The 25,161-nt window shown below is 42.9% G+C and overlaps 2 protein-coding genes across 2 annotated transcripts; both read right to left on the bottom strand.

Moving 5' to 3' along the window:
* Positions 1–730: 730 nt before the first annotated feature.
* Positions 731–11,442, bottom strand: ARPC3 (actin related protein 2/3 complex subunit 3). The gene is made up of 7 exons (XM_004429990.3): positions 11,322–11,442; positions 8,602–8,701; positions 5,111–5,187; positions 3,219–3,287; positions 1,986–2,112; positions 1,536–1,630; positions 731–1,046 (listed from the first exon to the last, which is right to left on the bottom strand). The coding sequence occupies exons 1-7, from the start codon at positions 11,325–11,327 to the stop codon at positions 984–986; spliced, it is 537 nt and encodes a 178-aa protein (XP_004430047.1). The 5' UTR covers positions 11,328–11,442; the 3' UTR covers positions 731–983.
* Positions 11,443–13,426: 1,984 nt separating this feature from the next.
* GPN3 (GPN-loop GTPase 3) lies at positions 13,427–25,118 on the bottom strand. The gene is made up of 8 exons (XM_014787119.2): positions 24,977–25,118; positions 22,106–22,214; positions 18,135–18,302; positions 16,691–16,815; positions 15,691–15,806; positions 15,482–15,578; positions 14,800–14,928; positions 13,427–14,225 (listed from the first exon to the last, which is right to left on the bottom strand). Exons 1-8 carry the CDS (start codon positions 25,022–25,024, stop codon positions 14,163–14,165), a joined length of 855 nt encoding a protein of 284 aa, XP_014642605.1. The 5' UTR covers positions 25,025–25,118; the 3' UTR covers positions 13,427–14,162.
* Positions 25,119–25,161: the final 43 nt, after the last annotated feature.

The following is a 25,161-nucleotide window of genomic DNA, read 5'->3' as shown; positions in this document are numbered from 1 at the left end:
ATAAAAAGGAATGAAGTTCTGACACATGCTACAACATGGATGAACCTTGAAGACATTATGCAAAGTAAAAGAACCCAGACAGAAAAGAACAAATATTGTTTGATTCTATTTATATGAGGTGCCGGGAACAGACAAATTCAGAGACTGAAAGTAGATTAGAGGTTACTGAGGAGTCGGGGGTTACAATTACCAGGGGTTTAACAGTTAAGAGTTTCCGTTTGGGGTAATGAAAAAGTTTTGGAAATAGATAGCGGTGATGTTTGCATAACATTGTGAATATAATTAATGCCAGTGAATTATACACTTAAAAATGGTTAAAATGGTAAATGTTATGTGTATTCCCATAATAAAAAAAAAAAGGAATGAAGTACTGATACATAGATGGACAAACTCTGACAACATTATGCTAGGTGAAAGAAACCAGACACAAAAGACCACGTAATATGATCCTATTTATGTGAAATGTCCAGAATAGGCAAATCCATGGAGACAGAAAGCAGATCAGCGGTTGCCAGGGACTAAGAGGAGGGGGTTAGACAGGAAGGGGGCGGGATTGCTAAAGAGAACAGGTACATCTTCTTGGGGTGGTTAAAATGTTCCGAAATTAGTGGCGATGGTTGCAAAACTTTGTATATACTAAAACCTACTGAATTGTACACTTTAAAAGAGGGAATATTATCTCATAAAAAATTTTAAGTGACTGTCAAAGACAAGCAAAGGTTTTCTAATATGGAATGGTAGAAGCTTCTTTATTATTATTACTTATTAAGGACCAACTTAATACTGCAGAAAATTTCAAATCACCCTTCAACAACCCATTCTCCTCCCCACCCCCACCAAATTCTTGATAAAGAGCTCTTCAAGTAAAGACATGCTCTCTTCTCTCTTCTGTATAAAACTTTATGAAATAAAGGCAAAGAACTGTGTACATCTTGCTGTGAAATGCTGCCCACGGCTGAGGACAGTGTCTGCCCAGGCTCCCTTCACTGTCCAGGTCCTGAAAGACTCTTGTTCATGAACTGTCTCTTCACAAAGCAAGTCCACCACTAACAAGAGGGGACAAAACAGAATGAACAACAGTGGTCAAATCACAATGCAAGTTCAAGGTAAGCTCAGAACATGAATTTACTTAATAACAAGATTTAATATTAGTCTGGCAGCCCTTATATCATAAACTCCTTGAAAGCACACGTAAAATTTTTTTCTTTTTTTTGAGTAACTCACAGGTTACTCAAAATTACAACTACAAAACAGATGCAATGCATTCAAGATGTTTCACACAAAGAATCTGTTCTGTGGGCTTACAATGTCCTGACATAACGACATGCAACGATAATTTTATATTATATGCAATTCATTATTCAGTGCAATTTCAGTGAACACCTACTATGTACAAGGCACATACTCAAAGTTAAACAATACTGCAATGCAGAAACTAAAAGTATTCTCGCAATGGAAGACCTTAGTGTGTTTAATGGTGGCTACAGGATAAAAGGTGATTTATCAACTTAAACAGGCAAAGGAGAGGGTCTTACCTTGCTGGGTTTATCATTCTGAGGATCAAAAACTTTCTCACAAAGTCTCAGTCCAGTCTCTTGCCTTAGCTGCTGTAAGTAGGCCCTCATCACTTCTAAAATAAAGAGTAGGCAGAACAATGAAAAAAACCGTATTTGAGAATGCACCCCAAATGTGCTGGTTGCTGATCTGGACACTGACCCTGGCAATACATTTCTACACATTAAAAAAGGATAAGAAATAGAAACGACAGTCCAAACTGTTTTATACCTATATTTATTTTGGTCCAAAAGATTTTCTACATGTTATACTTGTTGCCAAGAATCTTTTGTGAGAGTGACAAGATAATGTACATGCCAATGAGTCCACTCTTCATCTGTATATCAATCAAGACAAGAAAAGGAGGGGGTAAAAGGTCAAATGGAGAAAATCTTGTGCCACAGCGAGAGAGGGAGAGACCCTGTTCTTACCATCTTCCTGTTTGTTTGCAGGCTTGGCATAAATTGCGTTAAGTGGAAAACCAGGCTCTCCAGGAATGGGAAAATTAGTGATTCCCAGTGTATACATTTCTTTCTCGCCTTGGCTTTTAGAATTGCACTGGAAAAAAAAAAAAAAATATACACACACAGATATGGATAGACAGAGATATACACACACAAGTATCTTACGGGAAAATACTAATATCCAATTTGCAGTTTTTTAGTCTAAGTAGCTATGGCTTGGGTTATTAATGTTTTGGGGGCCCTTTTGCAATCTGGTGAAGCCTCTGGACCCCTTCTCAGAATAATGTTTTAAATGAATAAGATACAATACATAGAATTACAAAAGAAACCAATTATAGTGAAATACAATAATTATAATAATAAAAAACCAAATTTATGGGGCTGGCTCAGTGGTGTAGGGGTTAAGCTCGCTCACTGCATTTCGGCAGCCCGCGGTTTGCAGGTTCAAATCCTGGGCATGGACCTACACACCGCTCGAGCCATGCTGTGGTAGCGTCCCACATATAAAATGGAAGAAGATGAGTACGGATGTTATCCGAGGGCCACTGTTCCTCAGCAAAAAGAGGAGGCTTGGCAACAGATGTTAGCACAGGGCCAATCTTCCTCACCAAAAAAACCCCAAAACACTAAACAAAGAAACCCCCCAAATTTATGACGTAGTCATAAATGTGCTTCCTAATTCATGCACTAAATAACAAGATCCAGCAAGGGGCTTATAACTAAATTTTGAAGTAGTAATGAGTGTAAACAAATTTCAAAATATCTTCAACTCTAAAGGTAATATGAAAATGCTGTGATTTCTAGTGGAGAAAAAGTCACAGGCATTGCTAATACTACTGTGGGTTACTGTCTACATTAATAATTGAAGTAAATGCTCAATTTCAGTTAGAGGTTAGTAAAAAGAAAGATGTAATCTCTTCCCACTCAAGTTCATGGACCCTTGAATTCCATCCTTGGACTCCAGGTTAAGAACCCCAGAGCCAAGGGCTTAAAAGGAGTTTTTTGGTCAAGATTTTTGTCTTGGGAGAACACACGCAAGGCCTTAAACCACCACCACCTTCTCTTCTGATTCACGACTCCACTGTTAAGTCCATGCTCTAAGTCAGAGGAAATATTTCCTACTTGTCCTTAAAGTCTCAACAAGTGCAAATACCTATTATAATTAGTTTTCCTGACAGATGATCATCCAGGTTTAATTACCTTTTGAAGTTTCTTTAGACACTCAGAAATGTACAGAGTTATATATATCAAGGTTCTATCAGCTTCATTCTACAGGGAGGAAAACAAAACTTAAAAACAATGCTGATCAAAACATAACAATTGTGTGCAATAAATTAATTCAATCCTTGTCTTTTGATTATCAACTGAACACTGTGAAAGTATAGTTACTATAGCATCACAACTTCCCATTCTCCAAATGCAGTCTTCTCAAGCCCCCTTTCTGTGAGTTCCTGGGGAGGGAGCCACCAGCTTCCACCCCGAGCTGTGTGGCTGCTCCTGTTTGCCTCGGCTCCCCTAGCCCCTGGGTTCCTGAGAAGCTGTGCAAACAGGCCCTCACTCTGTGTAGGAAGGAGAGTTAACAAAGCTGCCTGGAAAACCAGAGGTGCACCATATGGTTGGCTAATTTTTAAAAACACTTTCACTTCAGGATCTCTGCTGAGAACAGAAACATTCATGACTCCTAAGGAGGAAGTAATAATTTCACATGTGACTTGTTCTTGAAGAGCTCCATAAGCCCAGTTCCTGATCTAACCAAAAGGAAAATGTGCAGAAGACAAATGGATGTTGATCAAATGTGGCATGTACTTCAGGTCAAATTTTATACAGATTTTAGTTAAAAAAAAAAAAAAAAAAAACTACACATTTCCCTATTTTCAAGATCATATGATATTCGAAGAGAAGGAAATGTGGCAGAATTATAATATTTATTTATACCTACTGCAAACACAACACTTAGACCATGCATTAGATACAGAAAACACTCCTTTAATATTACAGAATGTTTAGACCACAATTTGTAGACCAAGAGCCTACAAATAAAGATTTCACACCCTGTTTGATTCCAAAAGGTCAAAATTTGGCAACGAGAGGTTAAAGTTCCAAATTGTTGAATATTATCAAGAAAATCTATTGACACTCCTTGTAACTTGCTCATAGCAGGAGCTCAGAAAACTTTTTTTTTTTCCATTTCCCCCTCTCCTTTTCTGCCATCCTCCTTATACCTTCCCCTTGACCTCATTCCTCACAAGAACTCAGAGCAGAAACGAAGAAAGGGTGGTTGAGGGAAGGCTCAGGGTCACTGAAGTTTCTTTATTTCTCCATCGCAGATTCAAGACACAGGAAGTATATAAAAAATAACACAGCATATGGGATTTTTAGTTTTGGACTGGCACATAGTAGGTGCTGAATTAACGCTGAATAAAGAAAGAAGTGTCTACACCATGAGTTGGCAACTTTTTCTGTAAAGAACCAGATAGTAAATACTTTAGGCTTTGCAGGCCATATAGTCTTTATCACAATTATCCAACAAAGCTGTTGTGGCATGAAATCAGCTATAGACAATATATAAACAAATGCGTGTGGCTGTGTTCCAATAAAACTTTATTTACAAAAAAGAGGCAGTGTGCCAGATTTGGTCCTCAAGCTGTAGTTTGCCCACCTCTGGTGTAGACTGTGGAGGAAAAATGAGAAATTGGGGCTGGCCCCGTGGTGTAGCGGTTAAGTGCACGCGCTCCACTGCTGGCAGCCCGGGTTCAGATCCCGGGTGCACACCACTGCACCGCTTGTCAGGTCATGCTGTGGTGGCGTCCCACATAAAGTAGAGGAAGATGGGCACTGATGTTAGCTCAGGGCCAGTCTTCCTCAGCAAAAAAGAGAAGGAGTGGCATTGGATGTTAGCTCAGGGCTAATCTCCCTCATGGAAAAAAAAAATGAGAAATTAATATTGATATAGAGTCTAACATTAGGCACTGTTCTGGATTTTTAAAATCACACAATCTCATTTACTTTACTTCTCAGAGCAACCCTGACTGCCAGGTAGATATTATCCCTATCAGAAAACTAAACTAAATATTACAAGCTCTGTACTTTACCTTAATTTCATAGTTTTTGAAGAAGACATTGGCTTTGAAATAATAGATGGCTTCATCCACAATATCTGTATCTTTTGCTAAGCAGGACAAAAGGAGAGGAAGGCAGAAACATTAGCCAAATGCAAAACATAACACCTAACAAAGCTACAAAAAAATATATATCCAAGCTTAATAGTCAAGGGTTTCAGAGTTGAATAAAATAAAATGAGGCTGCTGAAATATAAAACCTTCATAAACAATCTCTAGAAAAATAAGTATATAGTTTAGTCTTCTTTTTTTTTTTAATTATTTTATTTATTTTTTTTCCCCCAAAGCCCCAGTAGATAGTTGTTATGTCACAGCTGCACATCCTTCTAGTTGCTGCATGTGGGACGTGGGCCCAGCATGGCCGGAGAAGCTGTGCGTCGGTGCGCGCCCGGGATCCGAACCCAGGCCGCCAGCAGCGGAGCGCACGCACTTAACCGCTAAACCACGGGGCCGGCCCATATTCTTTTTTTTTTTATAATTTTATTTATTTATTTTTTTCCCCAAAGCCCCAGTAGATAGTTGTATGTCACAGCTGCACATCCTTCTAGTTGCTGCATGTGGGACGTGGCCTCAGCATGGCCGGAGAAGCGGTGCGTCGGTGCGCGCCTGAGATCTGAACCTGGGCCGCCAGCAGTGGAGCACGCGCACTTAACCGCTAAGCCACGGGGCCGGCCCCATAGTTTGTTCTTACGGCTTTATTGTTTTTATAAAAATTATACGTGTTCATTAGAAAAATAAATTAATCAATACAGGAAAAAAATTTTTAAAGGTCACCTTAATCTCACTACCCAGAAATAACTACTATTAACATTTGGTGAACATCATTCCAGAGATCTCTCAGTGCATTTATAAAAACGGACTGAGACATCACAGACTAACTTTAACAAAACACTTTTTTAAAAATAAAAATTATTCAATATAATTTTATTTGAATTTACATACTATAGTTTCAGAGAAAACCTCAACACAGTGGGGTTCACACATCCATCTTTCTTTTTATGAAAACTGACTTAAAATATATTTGTACAAACTGTTCTAGACGGCTAGAGACTGAGAAAAGCCAGGAATACTGTTGTGACAAAGACAGATCTCATTACACAATTTCTTTGGCAATTTTTTGTTTTCCTTTTTTTATTTTAAAAAGGTCAAAATCCCAGGGTCTTGATATCTGGCAGCTGGTCTCAGCAATGCAGAGACAGTTATTTATATTTCTTCTCCATGACTGCTATCCCTCTCATACAGCATAAATGCAAAGTAATCCTCAAGTTTTATTACTCTGTAATTCAGCTGTCTTTATCCCTGCTCATTCTCTTGCTAAAGAATTTCCACAGAATTCTAATTCTATTTTCTTATCTGCAAAAAAGAAACTTCCTCAGAGGATTCGATAGTGTTTACAGAACCAGCTAGCTCTTCTAAATGTAATGACGTGGGTCATCGGGGAGAGGCTATAGGATTCAGAAGAGTGTTTGGCACATAAAAGATGTTCAAAAGGGTATTTGTTGGATTAAATAAACTAATTTGTTTAATGCTAATAGTTATTTAGCTCACAGCACAAGCTTATACTTTCCATAATTCCAAGTCAGTTCTAATCCAGTCCCCTGGGGAAGAGTAACAGGTAATGAAAATCTAGTTTCTTGGGGTCTCATTCTCCCTCAAGGGCCCAAGAACTGCAAAGGTGGTAATTAGATTTACTCTATCCTTAGTCAATGGCATCTTCTGGTATACTATATAGTACTTTGTAATGATCTAAAAAGGGTTCTTCTCAAGGAATCTGGGCCAATGCTGATTCTCATTTTTTTCTTTGCTGTAATTCTTTTATACTATTTTACTTCTTTTTGGTTCGTTTTTTTTCCATCTGTCCTTTTTTCTTCATCTCAGAATCAAGAAGACACAGTGGTGACTCACCAAATTCATTAAGTTTACTGAGCTTTCAACTGGTGTTGAAAACAAAATTAAATGAAAAAGAGGTCAAGTCAAATAGTCTGGCAGAGGAATGCAGGTGGGGTCAGTACAAAATTGGTAATTAAAACCATGGTCTTGCGGGGCCGGCCCTGTGGCTTATCGGTTAAGTGCACACGCTCCGCTACTGGTGGCCTGGGTTCGGATCCCAGGCGCGCACTGACGCACCGCTTGTCTGGCCATGCTGAGGCTGTGTCCCACATACAGCAACTAGAAGGACGTGCAACTACGGCATACAACTATCTACTGGGACTTTGGGGAGAAAAGGGGAAAAAAAAAAAAAGAGGAGGATTGGCAATGGATGTCAGCTCAGGGCTCATCTTCCTCACAAAAACAAAAAACAAAAAACATGGTCTTGGAAACCATGAACGAAATTCAGTGCAGACCCTTTCTGGGTGCAGGGAAACCATATCTAATATAATACAAATTACACTGTTGGCAGAACATCTCAGAATGTGTCAGAAGAATCTCAGATAGTGTCTGAAAAGAACGGAGCTTTCTGAACAGTAAAAAATGATTACCAAAAAAAAGGAAAAGAAAGTGAATACCAAGAAAGAAAGCAAAGATATAAAATTCAGAAAAGCAACAAGAAATGAGTAATATTAGATACAACATTCAAGATTTAAGATGGAGGTATTGCGGGGCCGGCCCCGTGGCTTAGCGGTTAAGTGCATGCGCTCCGCTACTGGCGGCCCAGGTTCGGATCCTGGGCGTGCACCGACGCACCGCTTCTCTGGCCATGCTGAGGCCGCGTCCCACATACAGCAACTAGAAGGATGTGCAGCTATGACATACAACTATCTACTGGGGCTTTGGGGGAAAAAAATAAATAAATAAAATTAAAAAAAAAAAAAAAGATGGAGGTATTGCTAAAAATGAAGATCCTGAAGAATGAATAAAGGAAGCAGATTTAGATAAGGAAGAGGTTAACATGTTTTGTTTTTTCCATTTTGATGACAGAGAAAGGACAGAGACACGGCATTTTACAGAAGTAGCAGTGTTAGATTAGTTTGAAAGAACTCACAGATGATAGGAACAGTGTCACGACTGAAGCATTTTTTTCCCCCTCGATAGAATACCCTGGAGAAATGAGCAGCAATAATACAGTTTCCTACTAAATGCAACATATATCCATGATCTTGAAAGGTCTAGAAAGCAATATCCACCAAGCAAATAGAAAACACAAGAGCGGGTCCAGCCCCGTGGCTTAGTGGTTAAGTGCTCGAGCTCCGCTGCTGGCGGTCCGGGTTTGGATCCCGGGCACGGATCCCGGGCACGCACCGAGGCACCGCTTGTCAGGCCATGCTGTGGCGATGTCCCATGTAAAGTGGAGGAAGATTGCTACGGATGTTAGCTCAGGGCTGATCTTCCTCACAAAAAGAAAAAAAAAAAAGAAAACACAAGAGCAATCTGAGGCACAGGACTTCCCCGATTGGGTAATATCAGAGCATTGCTAGATGTTTCATACCAAAATCTGAAAATAATGGAAAGGGGTTTCAACTTACTCTCTCTAGGGGCAGGTCCTTTGAACTGACTTCTGATGGGCAACAGGGCCATGTTTCCAATGAGTTTGGTGTCGGGGTCCATGAGAGAAGAGTGGTAAGCCTGTGGTGGCAAGCCAGGTAAGAACACAGAAGCAGAGAGCAACGTCAGCAGAGCAGACAAGAACATTTCCTCAAAGGAAAAAAAGAGCAACCCACCCAAGATTAACTAGGGGAGGGGGCAGAGGGATAGTGGCATCGACGTGCTGGAGCTGGCTCTTACTGGCTCATGAAAACTGACTGCTAAATTTTGAGAAATTTTGAGCCAAGTTGGTTGTTGAACACAGCCATTATTAAAAATTAAATTATATAAATTTGCAGTTAAAAATAGTATTAAAAACAAAGGTAATGAATACTCAAAATTCACTACTTGATATTTTTAAAAGTTGTTTCACTATTGTCTATGATCTTAAGGTTATTTATGTCTTTGTATCTTTATGGTGGAAATACTATATAATGGGATGTGACTGGGCATCTCTTCCCGTTCCATGTTCAGTAACATCACATTGGTACCTGGTGGGAGTATCTACACTATAGAAGTAGGCAAACACTATATGAATCAGGGGTACCCACGCCCTAGCTGCTATTAAGCCAGAACCCAAGCACTGGCTTTTCAGGTCTGCCACTTCCTGGCTTGGTCTTTGACCAAGACATCACTTTTCTTCTCAGCCTGTTTCTTTTTTTTTTTTTTTTTAAAGATTTTATTTATTTATTTTTTCCCCCCAAAGCCCCAGCAGATTGCTGCATGCCATAGCTTCACATCCCTCTAGTTGCTGCATGTGGGACGCGGCCTCAGCGTGGCCAGAGAAGCGGTGTATCAGTGCGCGCCCGGGATCCGAACCCGGGCCGCCAGCAGCGGAGCGCGCGCACTTAACCGCTAAGCCACGGGGCCGGCCCTCAGCCTGTTTCTAAATTTGTAAAATGAAGAGACAGATACTGCCTTCAGAGAGCAGGTGTGAGTTAAAGAAGGAGAAAAAAAAAATCACATTAATGAGAGCAATTTGTAGGCTGATTCGTAGTTCCGCTTTTTACACAATGTCTGGCTTTTTGTAAGGCAACATGGGCCCCATTCATATATTTATTCATTCACCAAACGATTACTAAGCACCTTCTACATCCAAGGCACCATGATATAATGGGATGCAAGACCAGTATGGTTTCCACTCTTGAAGAACTTTCAGGCTCATGAAAAAGACAAATATTAAATAAGCAATCACAAGGGAAGTCCAGGGTGCTCTACATGCAACTGGAATAAGCACCGGGCTTTAGAGTCCCCGGCTTATAACCCGTTTTGGGCGCAACCTCAGGCACGTTACTTAACTTCTCTGAACCTCAGTTTCCTCCTCTGCAAAATGAGAAAACAACAACATATCTACTTCCTAGGGTCACTGTGAGGATTAAATGGGATAATTTATATGAAGTGTGCAGCTCAGGGCCTGCCTGGCACACATCAGGAGTCAAATGGTAGCTATGGGATTCATAAAATATACATTTGTAACTATGGCTTGCTCCTTTTCATCACAGGTCTGCTTCACCTAAAGCAGCCTCCACCCTCCCCTTCAGCAGCTGCTGTCTTGTTACCCAGCTGGTATTTCCTTCATAGCATTTGTCACTGTCTGAAACCATCTCCTTCATTTTCTTTACGTTTACGTGTTTATTGTCTGTCCCCTCATTAGAATGTAAACTCCTTCAGAGGAGCTATTTGTTGGCCTTATTCTCTGCTGTAACAGTGCTTGGTATGCAGCAGGTGCTCAGTAATGTTTGTTGTATGAATAGTCACGTTTTTGAAGCTTCTTCTTAATCTGCAAAATGGAGACCATGACGGTGATAAATCTACCCCAGAGGCTGGCTGTCAGAAATTAAGAGCAATCAGGGCCGGCCCTGTGGCTTAGCGGTTAAGTGTGTGTGCTCCGCTGCTGGCGGCCCGGGTTCGGATCCCGGGCGCCCACCGACGCACCGCTTCTCCGGCCATGCTGAGGCCGCGTCCCACATGCAGCAACTAGAAGGATGTGCAGCTATGACATACAGCTATCCACTGGGGCTTTGGGGGAAAAAAAATAAAATTATAAAAAAAAAAAAAAAAGAGCAATCAGACCACCATCAATTTTACTCCCGATGCACAAGAAAACAGAAACATCTGGAAACCAGGCGCGGACCCGAGTCTGCTCTGGGGCCCTAAACCCAGCGGCTCAGGGGTGGCCGCCACTGCCGGGGCGACAGGGGAGGAGCCGGGGAAGCGGGGTCTGGCAGACGACAGGCAGCGGGAGGGACCCGCCCCCTGGGGCGGAGGAGGAAGTGGGCCTGCAGGCGAAAAGGAGAAGCCGGACCCTGGACTTGAAAAATGAAAAATAAAAGCGCAGCCCTTGGCTTCGCGGCGCTAGTGAGGCTTTGGGGACCCTGCCGGAGTCGGGGTGCAGAAAGGGCGAGAGAAGGGATGGGGACTGGGGAGAAGGGGGTGCAAAGGGCCGGGGCAGCCTCCTCCGCACGCCCCTGGTCTCTGGCCCCCTCTGCCGCGCCCCCGCCCCCACGGCCGACGCTCCGGGCGCCCCAACTCCAAGGGACCGGCCCCTGCCCTCGCTCTCTCCTCCTCAGGCCCCTGCTTCCCCGCCGCCCTCCTCGGCCCGCTTGTCTCAGCGCACGCACCATTCCTCGCCGCCTCCCCACACCCCGACCGGCCCCCTTACCGGCATCTCAGCAGCGCCCGGGTTTCAAGCCAGACAAGGAAGACGGGTTAGAGCGCGGCGCTTCCGGTCTGGCGACCCGGGCGGGGTAGGCGGAAGTGAGCCGGAAGGGGAGGGCGAGGGGAGGACGCGGCTCTTCCGGGCTTGCTGTCGCGCCGCTGGCTGCTGCGGCTGCGCGGATCCGGAGGGGCGCCAGGGGGCGCCCGAGCACTAGGCAGGGGCCGCGTGTCGCGCATGCGTGAGGCGTGTGCGCAGTGGGAATGGGTTTGGGAGTTACAGAATCCCAGTGATTAATCACCTCGTTTGTTTTCTTCAAAGATCAGCTTTTCAGTGAAGCATTCCCTGCGTCACACTATTTTAAATTCAACCCCACTCCACCCCCTTGCCTCACCCTTCTTTCCCTTAGTTCTTATGGTTCTTTTATTATCTAGTTTACTTTTGGTGTTTGTCTCCGTCTCCCCATCCATGTGAGCGTAAAAAAGGCAGGGATTTTGTCCGTTTTGTTCACTGCTGTATCTCCCGCGCCTGTAACAGTGATGGTACATAGTAAGCACCAATAAACACTTATTGAGTGAGTGAGCGAACCCAACCCATTGGTTTTAACAACGGGGAAACGAGCACAGGGAAGAAGGGGTTTGTGCGTTACTCCGCACTGCAATTCTTTGCAATGGGGCAGTACTGTAATGGTTGAGCAAGTGGACTCTGGGTTTGAATCTCAGCTCTAATACTTGCTAGCTGTGTAATTTGGGGCAAGTTAATTAACCTCTCTGTGCCTCAGTTTCCTTACCTGAGAATGGAGATAACAGTACTTACCTCAGTTTTGTGATGATGAAACGAATTGCATGTAAAGTGCTCAGAACTTAAATGCCTGGAAGATACTGAAAGCTCAGGCGTTTTTAACCTATTACTAGAAATCACCTCATGTTACAAACCAAGTTCATTGCTGCTTCGGGCCATTTCTTCTGCCAGTCCCTCAGACTGGAATACTTTGCCCCATGTTCCCACAACTGATTTCTCATTTAGGGCTCTGGCCAAATAGTACCTTTTAGGAGGCTTCTTTGACAACAAGCCCAAAGTAATCCCTTAGTCACTCCCCAGTTCATTACTGTTTTCTGTTCTTCCCATTCCTTATCAGGTTTCTTTGTTTGTGGTTAGTCTCAAGAGCCCAGCACCTCAGCTCCATGAGGGGCCTTGCTGCTCTGAGTGCTCCTATTTTATCCTCAGTGCCTGGTTCCCACCAGTAAATTTGTCTGAAGAATCACGTCAGGTTGTCCTACAAGACAGGGAAATCCTTGAAGATTGGAACTGTCATATTCATTCTGAAACCCCAGTGTTCAGAGGGGAAGGAAATGGAATTTGGCCTTTCACTTCTTGGCCAGAGGGACAAACCAGACTCTCCAGAAGCTAAACCAGGGAGGTACAGCTCCAGGAGCAATGAGGAGGGTGAATGAAAAGTTGCCTTTTCTTTCTTCCCCTCTCATGTGACAATAAAATTTCTAAAAAGTAGCAACATGAGCTCAGGGTGTTTTCACACTTTCTATACACTAAAGGCCACAGGAAAAGTCCCCAGGCAGGACAGCACATCCCCAGGTTGCCCACTCATCACGTGCTCCCGATTGCCCCTGTGAGAGGACTCACATTAAGGCACCATGGTGCAAATACCTGACTCTTGCCCCTAGCCTGGGCTCCCAGGCACAAGTTACCCCTGATAGCTATGACTCCTCACAATTTTGCCTTTGATTAAAATGGATCCAATGTGACACTGCAGGTGTACTTCTGCTATCTAGGCCCAAGAATGATTAAAAATTTAACCTGAGTTGCAGGTTTTCTATAAGGGATTAATTTGTATCAGCTGGAAGATCCAGTGCCAAATGAGTAATGGAGCCTGGGCCTGCTATGAGGATTAAATGAACCAGATTATGTAAAACACTTCTTAGCACAATGCCTGGCAGAACTCGATAAATGAGATTCCGCTTTGCTTTAGTAGGCCCTGGCCTACAGTGGGTGCTAGAGAAATACCTGTTGATTGACCAGTCATTCCTCATGCTTTCCACCCAACCCAAATGAACTCAGAAATACTGAAAATAAACAATTCAATGTGCAGGAAGTTAAAAAGAAAAAATTACATCTTTTATATTTTTGTGTGCATCTGTTATTATTCAAGGAAAGTACAAATGTTTAAATGCTCAGAGACTACAAACCACATTTTAAAAGAAATCACTGCCTACATTTTGACGCTTGGGGAAATTGACTCATTCAAAAATTTGTCCTGGCTGAGTATTTCAAATTCTGACTGGAAAACAAGAGTGTAATGAAAAGTTAGTGCTATCTTTCTATTTCTTTTATTTATATACATTTATATCTTAAAACATAGTTACTTTTCAGTTCTTAATTATACAAATAATACATTTTCAATGTAGGAAACTGGAAGATACAGATAAGCAATGATCTTATCTATATTCTTCCAGATTTTTTCCTTTGGACACACATATGTATATTTGTTACAATAACTTCTGCCCCTCCAAAAAACCTTCAAAAATAACAAATGATAAAAATAAAGGTAGAGTGGTCTTAACTGTACCACAGGGACTAATTTATATTATATACAAATCTATGTGCATTCATTTCAATTTCGACTTTTAAAATCTAAATTGCTGCTGTTAAACAGCAGGAGTTTCAGAATAACTCAGAACTTGATTCAGGCATGCTGCTGATAAAAAGCCAAGTATTATTTTTTTCATTAAAATAAGCAGCTTTCTAGTATTGCATCCTTTGAAGACAAGAATATTCTGCTGGTTCAGTCACAAGCTCTTCATATATATATAGTCACTTTTAATAAACTCTTCATTCATTCTGGTGTTCTTGAAAATATTCATCAAACATAGAAGAAGACTCATCTTCATGTTCCTGACACAAAGGAAACACAAAATAGAAAATATATCATTTCCCCTCAGTTAGACCAAGTGTGTGCTGACATTTTCCAGGTCATGCTCTACCAGGAGCTAACGCCCAGCAGCAGTTCCACGTGTCGTCTATAGTGACAAAAGGCATGACTGACAGTATTTTTCCAGATATGTGGTAAACTCAAGCGCTACATCTCATTAGAAGCGTATCTTACTTGAGTTTACACTCACGCCAATTCTCAGCTAATCTGCTGTGACAGCGCCCTACTGACAACTATCCCTGGTCTTTCCACTGACATATGTGAAGGCAGCCCAAGTTCAACTGGATTTCACTTCCTCTTTGCACACACCCCCGAGCTGTGAGGACAAAGAAAACTCAATGATATTGCCTTGATAACAGGTAGGGTACAACTGACACTGCTTGTTGAGCCCAGGTGTCAATTTCAGAGATCACCCAGAAAAGCCAAGGTTACTGCTGCCACTAAGACAAAAATTAATTTAAAGAGTTGCTGGGATTATGCAGGAGGCCAGTGAGCGCTGGCAAACATTTTTACCGAAAGCCAATAATCAAAAATTACCTTTGGTTCTCTGAATTCTAAGTCTTCTCCATACTGAATGGCAAAATCAATATGCTGTAATACAATGTTCATGCTTTCTTCATCTGACTGATCGTAAGGCAAAAATCGAACCATGCTGTAGTCATCAATCTACAAGTTGGGGATTTCAGAAAGGGTCATTCTGAAGTTGTACAAAATATTTAATTTTCAACCTATAGTTGAGTTTATAACCATTTATACTTCTGATTAAAAACATTTCTGTGGGAGGGAAGGGGGAGGAGGGGTAGATAGAGACAGAATAACAGCAAATCATCCTTGATTTTTCTGATCTCCGACCTACTAGAACATTCTTTAACTTATTACATAACTAGACATTGTTTCATAGGTATTTATCTATGATAATATAATACACATATATATAATATCTGTGAAATAATTTCTAGGTATTCAATAACCACTGGATACTTTAAAAGGGCACAGATAGTTCTGAATTCTCAAAATGGCTTGGAATAAGAGACATGTCAGTTAATTTATTAGCTACTGCCAATAACTACTTCTAAATTAACTACTTCTAAATTAAACTACTGACCAGCCAGCCCCCAGCCTACCACCATCCTCCTCTCCTTTGCAAGGAAATAGGACTGGATTGTGCTTTTCCAACCTGACCAGGTCTTTTAAAAAAAGAAAAACTTAAAAAGCTTACCAGTCCACATACAGCTTTAGTCAATTTTTTGAATTTTTTGCTTCTTAAGTCACTTGTAGAATCTTCTAATAAAGAATACATATCTGGATCCAGAAACCTTTAAAAATGAGATGAATAAAAGGAAGAATAATCAAGAAATTAGATTTATAGACTGACAGAACCTCACATCCCTGTAGTTGAGATCTGATGATAACAAAAGAAGAACTCACTTCTCTATTTCCTTTTTTGCTTTCTTACTCAGCAGATCCATTTTCGTCATGATGTTAACTTGTGGAATTTCTAGAGAGATCATAGCACTCAGGGCTGCCAAGATGCCAGAAATAAACTGAAGGAGGAAACAGAAAAGAGAAGATAAATCAACTGTTGCCAACAAAGCTCCCTGGTCCCCACATAAAAGAGAGGCTTCTGCTCTCACTGGGACAAAACTGGCCTAACTAAAAAAAATGTTAATCCTGAAGAAAAGACAGGCCACTCATCAGATGGTTGTCTCATGATTTCCAAAGGTGAGGATAAGGAAGGAAGAGGTAGATTTAATCTACGGTGGTCACAAATCTCAATTTAGACAATACCTTTTTTTTTTTTTTTTGTGAGGAAGATCAGCCCTGAGCTAACATCTATGCTAATCCTCCTCTTTTTGCTGAGGAAGACCGGCTCTGAGCTAACATCTATTGCCAATCCTCCTCCTTTTTTTTTTGCCCCCCAAAGCCCCAGTAGTTAGTTGTATGTCATAGTTGCACATCCTGCTAGTTGCTGTATGTGGGACGCGGCCTCAGCATGGCCGGAGAAGCAGTGTGTCGGTGCGCGCCCGGGATCCCAACCCGGGCCGCCAGTAGCGGAGCGCGTGCACACTTAACCGCTAAGCTACGGGGCTGGCCCTAGACAATATCTTTAACCTCACTTCCTATCAAATATTCCTTAAGAGTTATTAATGAGAAATAAAACTTGTTTTAGATAGTTCATTAACTAGACAAAAGGTCCTCATAAAATTAAAAATAGACTTATAAAACATGCATCTGCCTCATTTTTCTCGGTAAACACTTCCCCCAAATCTACAGGATATCATAATTTACCATTTTTGAGTTAAAAATAATTTAATAATAAAGGATACTAAATAACTCTGGAAATGTCCAGAATCACACAATAATTAAAGGGGACTACCATCTGTTTGTACCCATGACTGAAAAACTGACAAGAGATTTATCCTCAAACCTTGAACGACTCCACCATGAACTGAGAATCAACAAGAAAAACTCCACAGACTCGGAACTCCCACTGTTCTAGCTGCTGGACCAGCTGTTTCATCACGGGCAGGTGGGTGTACAACTCAATCTGACCTACATGAAGAATATTACAAGACTATTACAATCAGGAAACAGGTTAAATCATCAAATTACAGGAAACAAATTTTCCCATAAGATGGTTCAAAAATGAAGGTAGGGGCCGGCCCGGTGGCGTAGCGGTTAAGTGCGCACTCTCCGCTTCGGCAGCCTGGGGTTCAGATCCCGGGCGCGCACCGACGCACCGCTTGTCAGGCCACGCTGTGGCGAGTGGAGTAAGATGGGCCCCAGGGCCAGTCTTCCTCAGCACAGATGTTAGCCCAGGGCCAGTCTTCCTCAGCAAAAAGAGGAGGATTGGCTGAGGATTGGCTACACACACACACACACACACACACACACACACACACACACAGACACACACACACACACACACGGCTGGTCTTACACTATTGAATTTTTACACACACACACACACACACACACACACACACACACACACACGGCTGGTCTTACACTATTGAATTTTTAACAGATCTTACACTGTCCTGAAGCAATCATAAAACCTAAGGTACTGCCACCAGGGGAATCCCAAGGAAACTGTTCAGTTTTATGTAGAAAATGAGGTTTTCGCTGATCAAAAGTGAGTGCTACAAAGGTGAATGCAGTTTGGGAATATTCATCAAGGTCTACACTTAGGACATCTGCACTTTTCTGTGGGTGTTACGTATGTTCAATTAAAAGCAAGAGAAAAAAAAGTGAGAGCCACAAATGGTCAAAGCTAGGTTACACTCAAGTTTAAAATTCACAATTTGGCTTAAGAAGTTGTGTGTCTGGCCCCTATCAGACTCACCTCACGACACGTCCCTCTGTTTACTGTGCTCCAGCCACATCGGCTTTTTGGTGCCTTAAACCCACCTCATTCCTTCCTGCCTCGAGGCCTACAGCATGTTGTGCCCTCTGCCAGGACCACAGTCTCCCTCACCTTCACCCTACGGCCCAGCTTACAGGCCACTGGACCCGAAGCCTCCCCTAACCTCCCTGCTACGTGAGGGTCTGTGCTGCTCCTGTGGGGCACCTGTCACAAATGAACATGAAATAATCATTTGGGCGATTTTTGTTTATACTGGCTAGCACTCCCACTTGACTGTGAGCTCCATGAGGGCAGAGACCATGGCTACTTGGCTCTCTATGGTATTCCCAGTGAACAAAGTTAAGCACCCACTAAACTTAATGAATGAATTAGAGCCAACTTTTGGTGGCTTTTGTACCTTACTGCAGTATAGTTTAGAGATACAAATGCTCACTCCACTCTCTCTCACTGAGGACAGAACTAGCATGACCTCAAGGAAAATGACACATTCAAATTGCTGACTTACCTGGACAGTCAAAAAGGATGTAGTCATCCTCTACATGGCCAAGACAGTTCTCTAGCCAGTCAAAATTATTGGCAAAGTACTCCATGCAAAATACTAATCCTCCATTGGGACCAAACCGCAGAGAATCGTCCTCCATTACATCATCCACCTCGATCAGTTCCCGGATGTCTGAAAAGGATAGACAGGGCCCAGAATATAAGACTGTCCATTCGAAAACTGTTATCCTCACTAGAGATAATAAACAATTATGTAAAAACTCACATTATGAAAATTTCTGTACATAGTTATTCACTGCAGCAGTGTCCACTGGAACTAATTAAATAAATTATTGTACAGACAATGGAATCTATGCAGTGATAAAAAGGAGAAGCTCTTTAAGCACTGAGATGATAAAACCTCCCAGGTATACTGTTAAGTGAAAAGCACAAGGTGCAGAACTCTGTGTAAGAATGCCATCATTTGCATTAAAAAAAAAAAGAGACAAAGATTCATATATATATATAATAATATATATATTTGACTTTATATGCATAGACTTTCTATGGAAAGACACCCCAGAAACTGGCAACACTGGCTGCCTCCAGGGAGGGGAGCCGATTACCTGGACACGGAGCTGGGAGGGAGATATTTTCCTGCATACTTATTCTTCTGTACCTTTTGCATTTTGAACCATGTGAACATACACTACCTATTCTAAAACGTAAAACAAAACCAAATCAAGAAAACCAATTACTGTTTCTTTAACACGACCCCAGGGACGCTACTTAACCTCCCTGTGCCTCACTTTCCTTATTTATAAGATGGGGAGGAAATCATATATCCTCAGGTAGAAGGGTGAGGACTATATGAGATAATGTGGCTAAATCACCTATAGCAGGGGCTTAAAAAATTCTGGTATATGTATGGTTCTCTTCTATTACTAATTTTTGGAAATCAGTATTTATAACTTTCTGCCACAGGTGTTTATTTTTGTGCTCACACCTACAATCTCCATTCACAGAGGACTGTGCCTCACTCATAGCCACGTTTATATGGATAACATCTTCCTATGCACTTTCCCAGGGATAAACATCCGACCCAAGCCGGGACAATAAAATTGGTCTTCTAAAAGGATGACTCAAGGACACTAGTCAGTCAGTAAGACATTGGACCAGAAAGCAGTGTGAACCTGGGGTTGGAGGGACCTTGTTGGGCCACGTGCATCCTGAAGCTGAGAAAGGTGGTCTGTAAGAGAGAGAAAAAGACCGCGACAGACAGAAAGCTGGCCTTGATTCCTGTTATTTTTCTTGTTTTGGGCTCTAGTCTCTCATAAAGCTTTGTTCTTGGGTTTTGTAAGAGGTCCCCTGATTCCTTCTAATAAATCCTCCTCTTACAGAAGCTGGCTTTAGTGCTTTCTGTTGGGTGCAATCAAACGATTCCTCAGCAGTGCAATGCCTTTTTCCTCCAGGAAGATGACTATTTCATCTCTCCTCCTCTCTCTTCAACCTACCTCCCCACCCCACCCCACTCACTTCCAGCCACTCTCAGCTGATGACCACACAGGCCATTAACAGAAATCGGAAGCCAACAAAAGAGAACTTCCCACATTCCCACCACCAGTATTCCACGGTGCCTCCCGCCCTGCCTTCCCTCCTGTTACAACGGAAGAAGCACCCCACCCCTAGCAAAGGCAAACCCCTCCCTGTGTTGGGAGCCCCATCCTTTCTCATTCTTGCAGTCACTCCTGCAGTTACTCTCACTCTCTGGCATCTTTAATTTCGTTTTTTCTACTAGATCCTTTTCTTCAGCACTCAAGTCCCTTCTAGGTACCATCTCTAATCTTAAACCAAAACCTCCCTTGACCCTCACACCCACCTCCAGTTATCATTCTATTTCTCCGCTCTCTTTCACAGCAAAACTTCCTCAGCAAGTTGCCTCCTCTTAGCGCCTACACTGCATCACCTCCAGTTCACTCTTCAAAACCACTCCCATCTGCTATCATCCCTGCCACCCCACTGAAATCATCAGTGCAGCGATTCCACTCCATGTCCCCACATCTAACAGCCACTCCTCTGGCCTCATCTTACACAACTTTCCAGCTGCATCTGACATAACCAACCACCAGCTCTTTCTTGAAACATTCTCTCCTCCTGGCTTCTGTGACGATTCATTCTCCTGACTTTACTCCTACCTTATGGACTCCACATCCTCTACCAGACCTCTGAAGCCTAGATGACTTCAAGGCTTGGTCTTGGGTCCTTTTCTCTAACCATACTCCCTCCCAACATGCTCTCATCCAGTCCTGTAGCTTAACGTTTATCTATATGCTGCTGACCTTCAAATGTCTATCTCCAGGCCAGACCTCATCCCTGAATCCCAGACTATTATCTCCAATTGCCTCCTTGATATCACCTCTTAGATATCTACCGGACATCTCAAGTGCAAAGACAACTGCCCCACACCTAAACTGACTTGTTTTCCTCCTCAGTAAAGGATGTCATGCACTCAACAGCTCAAGTCAGAAACCTAAGAGTCACCCTTGATTCCTCCCTTTCCTACAACCTTCTGGTTCAATCTCCCACAAAATGCTGCTAATTCTACATGCAAAATATATACTGAATCTGTCTGCTTCCTTACTTCTCCACCACGACTACCCTTGTCCAGGCCATCTAGACAACTACAACAGCCATGCTGCTGGTCCCTGCTTCTACTCTTGACCCTTTAGAGTCCATTTTTCATCTGAGAGCCACAGTTATTTTTAAAAACATAACTGTCAATCCTCTGCCCTGCTTAAAACCCTCTAATGGCATTCCACTGTTGACACGTGCTATAGATGGAATGTGTGTGTCCCCCAAAATTCATATTTTGAAAACCTAATGCCCACAGTGATGATATTAGGTGGGGGCCTTTGGGAAGTGATTGGGTCATGAAGGTGAAGCCCTCATGCATGGGATTTGTGCTCTTATAAAAGAGGCTCCAGAGAGATCCCACACTCCTTTCCATCACATGAGGACATAGCAAGAAACTGGCAGTCTGAACCCGGAAGAGGGCCTTCACCAGAACCCGACCATCCTGGCACCCTGATCTTAGACTTCCAGCCTCCAGAACGAAGAGAAATACATTTCTGTTGTTTATAAGCCACTGTGGTATTTTGTTATAGCAGCCTGAAGAGACTAAGAAAACAGGATAAAATCCAAACTTCTCATATCCTACCAGCTCCTACCCTCTTCTTTACGTCACTCCTTATGCCCCTGCTCATCAACATCTTTGCTTTTTCTGGAATATACCAAACCTTTTCCCATCTCTTGGCTATTTATTGACCTTAATGTTCCCTCATCTTGGAAAGTCTTTCCTTAGCTTGGTGAGTACATTACCATCTTCAGGTCTAAGCCCAAATATCCCCTCCTCAGAGACAGTGTCCCTGACTAACCCACGTAAATCAACCTCCCCCAGTTATTCCTTCTCATCAGATTATTTGCAGTCCTTATCCCAATCTGTAATAGGTTTATCATTTTGCTTATTGCTTATCTCCCCTGCTAAAAGGTCTGTGAAGGCAGGGATAGTATCTGTCTTGTTCTCTGCTATAACCCTGGTGTCCGGCATAAAGTAAGTGTTCGACAGACATGTGAATGAATACATTAAAAGAATTTAAAAAAGCAAAACACTTAGGCTGCTCACTAATAGTATGATCAGCAGTATACCCGATTCACCACAGCAGGACTAAGCCTGAAAGGCACAGAAGGGAAGGGTGGTGAGGGAGGAGTCTACTCACTTTTAATTCTTACATCAAAGACCAAGAAAGGATACTGACACATACATCATCACGAGTGGATGTCACCAAATGATACCCAGCCTCATGCTGTTCACCATGAAAACAGGGGACCAGACTGTAATAATTGATTTTTAGCTTCTGTGCTGAGCAGCCAGCACTCTCTGCGTCCCCAGACCCTTATTTTTCCTGAAGGAGGATGAAGGCTCTGCTCAGAACTCACCAGCCATCACGGGGTAGTTGAAGTGTTCTGCTGCAGGATCTAGGTTCACAACCTGGACAGACCGATTGAGGGCTTCACAGTGCTGGACCATGGTGGCACAGTAGGTGCTCTGCAATGTCACAAGGCATGAGGAGTCAGAGCAACACGCAGTGCAGTGCTACTGCCTGCACCCTCAGAAGGACTCTCTACACCCCCTGGGCAGTGTCTACTCAGGCCAAAATTATGCGTTCATCGACTAAAAAGCTGTCTGAAAAGGGCAAAGGCATTGTGCTGGGAATCAGGACACCTGACTGGGCTGCAGAACTGGCTTGGACTCAAGGGTAATTTGGGAGAAGCTGCTTCTCCACTCTGCCCCTCGATTTTCTCATCTCTAACCAGGATGACCTCCATGATCACTAAGACTCCTTACTGCTCTAACGTGCAACGAGCGGAATTTAAAGGGAGCATTTCTGGTTACACAGTGCAGCAACTAACACATAGTGTCTCCACTAGGACGTGAACAGTCCAAACAAGGCTTTAGGTAGGGTGGTCAGAGACGATTTCTCTGAGGAGAGGATATTTGAGCCAAGGGATGGGAATGCGCTAGCTAAACCAGGGGAAGAGCATTCCATGATGAGAGAACATTGACGTCAATAAATAGCATGGAGGTGGGCCATCAATTTGTAACTTTTGGTTTACAGAATTCTTTATCCCTCATGTAGTCATTACCACACTACGTTAAAAATCTCTAGGCTACTTGTCTGTCTCTCCCAACCTCTACTTAAAGGCTGGGGTGTGTCGGGCCGGCCCTGTGGCTTAGCGGTTAAGTGCTCGTGCTCTGCTGCTGGCGGCCCACGGTTCGGATCCCGGGCTCGCACCGAGGCACCGCTTCTCCGGCCATGCTGGGGCCGCGTCCCACATACAGCAACTAGAAGGATGTGCAGCTATGACATACAACTATCTACTGGGGCTTTGGGGGAAAAAATAAATAAATAAAAATTAAAAAAAATAAATAAATAAAGGCTGGGATGTGTCTTACGCAGTTTTATAAGTCCAGGGACTAACTAGCACAGTACCTGATACATAATAAATGCTTGATAATGATTTATAATCGACTGACTTAATATGTTTGAATATAAACTCCATAAGGGCAGAGATTTGCGTGTGTGTGTTTTATTCAATAACACAATCCCCAACGGCCTAGAACAGTGCTTGGCACAAAGAACATGCTCAATGAGTATTTCTGATCGTAAGCACCAAAAATTTATAGAAAGATACCTAACACAATCAGTCCAAAAAGCAGTCCAGAATATAGAAATAACCTCTATCACACTTTCTCCTCAGTGACTTTACACATACTCTTCTCTCTGCCTAGGAGGCCCTCTCCATGCATCACACTGTATGTTAATTGACAAGTCACTTATCTGTATTCCCAGATAGACTATAGGTCTGGGTAGGCAAGGGCCATATCATAGTCACATGTATAACTCCTACACCCAGACTGAGGACAAACCTCAGAACGATGTGTTAATTTAAAGATTTAAGCCACACAACACCTCCACAGACTCGGGTGTTTCCCACACTCCTGTTATTTGACCAATATGTTCACCATTTCTACCATATTTTTTTTTTTTTTTAAAGATTTTATTTATTTATTTTTCCCCCCAAAGCCCCAGTAGATAGTTGTATGTCATAGCTGCACATCCTTCTAGTTGTTGTATGCGGGACTCGGCCTCAGGATGGACGGAGAAGTGGTGCCTCGGTGCGCGCCCAGGATCCGAACCCGGGCCACCAGCATCGGAGGGCGCGCACTTAACCACCAAGCCACGGGGCCGGCCCTTTCTCTACCATATTTGAATGTCCCTAATATTATTCCCTTAATATTTGTTTACAAGAAAAAACTGTATGTCTATCATAAACAGAAAACCAGTTATATTTATCATAACATGAAGGTAACCATAAAATTAAATACAACTTTATAACTCTTTTCATTCAAGCTAAATACAATTGCCTGTCAAAAGCTGAGTCTAAGATCTGCTCTCTGAAAACACTTGGGGATTAAAGAAGTGTTAAAGATACACTAACATAAGGGAGAGCCCCGTGGCTTAGTGGTTAAGTGCGCGCGCTCTGCTGCTGACGGCCCGGGGTTCGCGCCCCGACGCACCGCTTCTCCGGCCACGCTGAGGCGGGGTCCCACATACAGCAACTAGAAGGATGTGCAGCTATGACATACAACTATCTACTGGGGCTTTGGGGGGGGGGTAAAAATAAATAATTAAAATCTTAAAAAAAAAAAAAGATACACTAACATCAAACTGACAATTTTACCTCAATGCAAACTGAAAGAAAATTAAAAAGGGAGCAACTTTCTCAATGTATGATTCAATGCTCATTAATGTCAGGCCCATGTACCTCCTAAAATCGCCTCAAATACCAGAAGTCCATGTCTCAAGGTCTGAGAAACAGTGATTAACGAGATGCCACTTGAACCTCTTGGGAGGGAGACAGGGCCAGATTCTGGAGGTAGATAAAACCAGATTCAAATTCCAGCCGTCCCTTACTAGCTGTGTGATCTTGGACAAAGAACTTAACTTTTATATGTCTCATTTTCCTTATCTGTAAAATGGGAATAAGACTTATCTCACTGAGTTGTTGTGGAAATAAATGAGACGTTTACCGCACTATCTGGGGCATAAGTACACAATATTAGCAACTATCATTAGTCTCTTTTCAAAACAACAACAAGGACACTGAAGCCCAGGCTGCAGAGGCGGCCTGCTCAGGATCTCAGGGTCCCCAGTACACACACCCGCCGGTCCCTCCCTCACGACCCGAACCTCCTTGCCCCCCGCGAACTCCGACTTTTCTCTCCTTCTCCCGCCAAATCCTCACCTTCCCGCTGCCCGCGGGACCCATGACCAGCTGCGCATATCGAGGCATGCCGGCTTCCGCGGTTGCCGGCGCCTCCCGGCCCACAGCACCAACAGTCTGACCACCACGCTCCCTCCAGCCTTCGCGCGGCGCCCACTGAGTTCCGGGAACACGACGTGCGAACCAATCGCAATCCAAGTTCCTTT

The sequence above is a fragment of the Ceratotherium simum genome, chromosome 35 (genome assembly GCF_057802395.1).
Source record: "Ceratotherium simum simum isolate JZ-2026a chromosome 35, ASM5780239v1, whole genome shotgun sequence".
Lineage (NCBI taxonomy): Eukaryota > Metazoa > Chordata > Mammalia > Perissodactyla > Rhinocerotidae > Ceratotherium > Ceratotherium simum.
Note: the sequence above shows the minus strand (reverse complement) of the source record. Positions and strands in the feature narration are given on the sequence as shown.